Consider the following 2,290-nt stretch of genomic DNA (forward strand, 5'->3'; position numbering starts at 1 on the left):
ATCATTCATCTATCTATAGCAGGAGTAGAATTATAACAACAAGAAAGGCCAATATGGCTCTTGTGTTCTTTAGTTTCTTCTTGCTATTACTTACAGGTATAATGATCAAATGTATGTTAAGGTAATCTTGTTTACTTTATGTATAGATCTAGTTCAAGGCCAATTGCAGGAGGATGTAACTGTACAGTGTTATTCATCTGCTGCTGATTGTACTAGTAATACTAATGGAGTCAGTCTTGCAGCTATTGACTGCTGTAATAGAACTGGTGGAGGATATATACGACACTCTTCACTAGCTGCACAGTGTGGTGCATGTGTTGGTAAGAGAGTTGTAACATAAACACTGAGTTATTTTAATGTTTTTATTATTCAGAAGCCATTTTTATTTATTTATACTGTATTCACTAGTTGTTGGTTTTGATCAATCACGTGTGCATATTGGTCCAAGTGATACTGGTAGAAGATACTCATTTACTGCTGATGTACTCCTCAGTACTCCTGGGGCTCCTGATGTTACTTGTCTGGATTATGTTATTTCAAGAGAACCAGCCGTTGATGGTAGATAATGCTCTTATTTACTTTATTTTTAGTTTTTCTAATTATTAAAGTTGCTGACTACTTAAGCTCAGACTTTTGGGGACGAACCAATGGTTTCCTACCAGAAAGGTTTAGCATACAATATATATCATACGGGAATGGAGTTGCTCTCCAACCAACTCTTTCATTTAATTACACAATTGCTGCTGAAACTGATGCAGCTGCTGGTGATCCACCAATACCATCAGGAGTTGTACTTGTATACAGGCATCTTAGCATTACAATTGATGATATAGACAGTAAGTCAATTTGTTTTGAACTTTTGATTTTTTAATTTTCTGTCACTCTCAGTGATTACTGTAGGTCTAATAGGATGCACATGCTTCCTACAATTATTAGAAGGTAGTTATGCCACAGCTGTCATTAGGCGTCAGTTAATTACATATGAAACTCCTTTTGAAGTCACTGTCTCGCTTGAGAAGTGGACAGGCACAATGACTGGAGATGAAGCTGCTGTTGGAGACTTTGGTAATGCATCTTAAGTTTTTAAATATTCATTTACTCCTTTAATTTAGATCTCTTTAACTTTACTGAGCAGCGTAGTGCTGTATTTCAACCAGCAACAGCAATTGATCAACGTTTGGAGCATGTGACTTTCTTCATGCCACAGGATAATATTGTAGAGTTACCAGAATTGTTTAGATGGAGACTCAGTGTTAATGATTCTAGAGTTAAGATAAATTCTGATACTCAATTAGTAAGACTTGACAATGAAGATGGTAAATCATTTGTTCATGAGATAATTTTATCATTTTTGTATTCTAGTTTTTAGTATCGGGTTTAGAGACCTACGTGTTACTATTAGAGAAGGAGAAGTTGCCCAATTAACTATAAAGCAGATAGGAGATGAGAAAGGTGGTGAAGACATTGGAGGCTTTCCAGAGAATCGTTTACAACCAGTTCAATTAAAACTCATATCTGGGAGTGCCTCAAATGGTTATTATTGACATAATTTTGTAGTTCGTTTTTAATATTAATAATTATAGGTAGTGATTTCTCCTTTAATCCTGTTATTCCAAGATTAACCTACAGGCCCAATAATACACTGAATGATGCATTCACTCCTATCATTAGTATTGATGATAATATCATTGAGGGAGATGAAACAATAAGAGTCATCATATTACCTAGTAGTGATGGTATTGTTCAAGTACAGACAGACCGGCAGAAAGCTACCATCACCATTATTGATGATGACAGTAAGTTGAGAGGGGAGAAGCATTAAGTCATATTACCATTGTATTATTCATTGTATAGCTGGTGTGCTGTCAATAGAGAGAGGAACATATGATGTGGTTGAGAATGAAGGAACTGTAGAAATATGTGCTGTACTAACTGGAGGAGTATTATCAACTGATACAGAAATAACCATAAGAGCTAAAGATAACACTGCACGATTTAGGAGTAAGTATTAATACTGGTATTTATTGCATTATGTGCCCTTTCATTACATTAGGTGACTATAGAACTCGTGGAGTTCGTTCAGTATTACGTTCATTTACAAACAGGACATGTGGTAGATTTAATATCATGAATGATCTCATTAGTGAACCACTGTTTGAGAACTTTACAGTATTTATAAGTGGCATCTTTCCAGAAAATAGTGCATTAACAATAGACCGGACTCCATCATTTATCAGGATACAAGATGATGATCGTTAGTATATCATTTATAAAATTTGTGTTTATTATT

The 2,290-nt window shown here is 35.0% G+C and overlaps 1 protein-coding gene across 1 annotated transcript; it reads left to right on the forward strand.

Annotated features, from left to right (window-relative positions):
• Positions 1-17: 17 nt before the first annotated feature.
• LOC109591525 (uncharacterized) lies at positions 18-2,254 on the forward strand (the record flags this gene model as incomplete). Its single annotated transcript, XM_020007246.1, has 10 exons — positions 18-96; positions 147-320; positions 409-558; positions 609-836; positions 889-1,065; positions 1,113-1,316; positions 1,363-1,533; positions 1,584-1,796; positions 1,855-2,001; positions 2,054-2,254. Coding segments are annotated over exons 1-10 (1,708 nt in total), but the record flags the coding sequence as incomplete, so codon positions are not given.
• Between the last annotated feature and the right edge of the window lie 36 nt (positions 2,255-2,290).

The sequence above is a fragment of the Amphimedon queenslandica genome, unplaced genomic scaffold (assembly GCF_000090795.2).
Source record: "Amphimedon queenslandica unplaced genomic scaffold, v1.1 AMPQUscaffold_7955_Cont20098, whole genome shotgun sequence".
NCBI classification, from domain to species: domain Eukaryota; kingdom Metazoa; phylum Porifera; class Demospongiae; order Haplosclerida; family Niphatidae; genus Amphimedon; species Amphimedon queenslandica.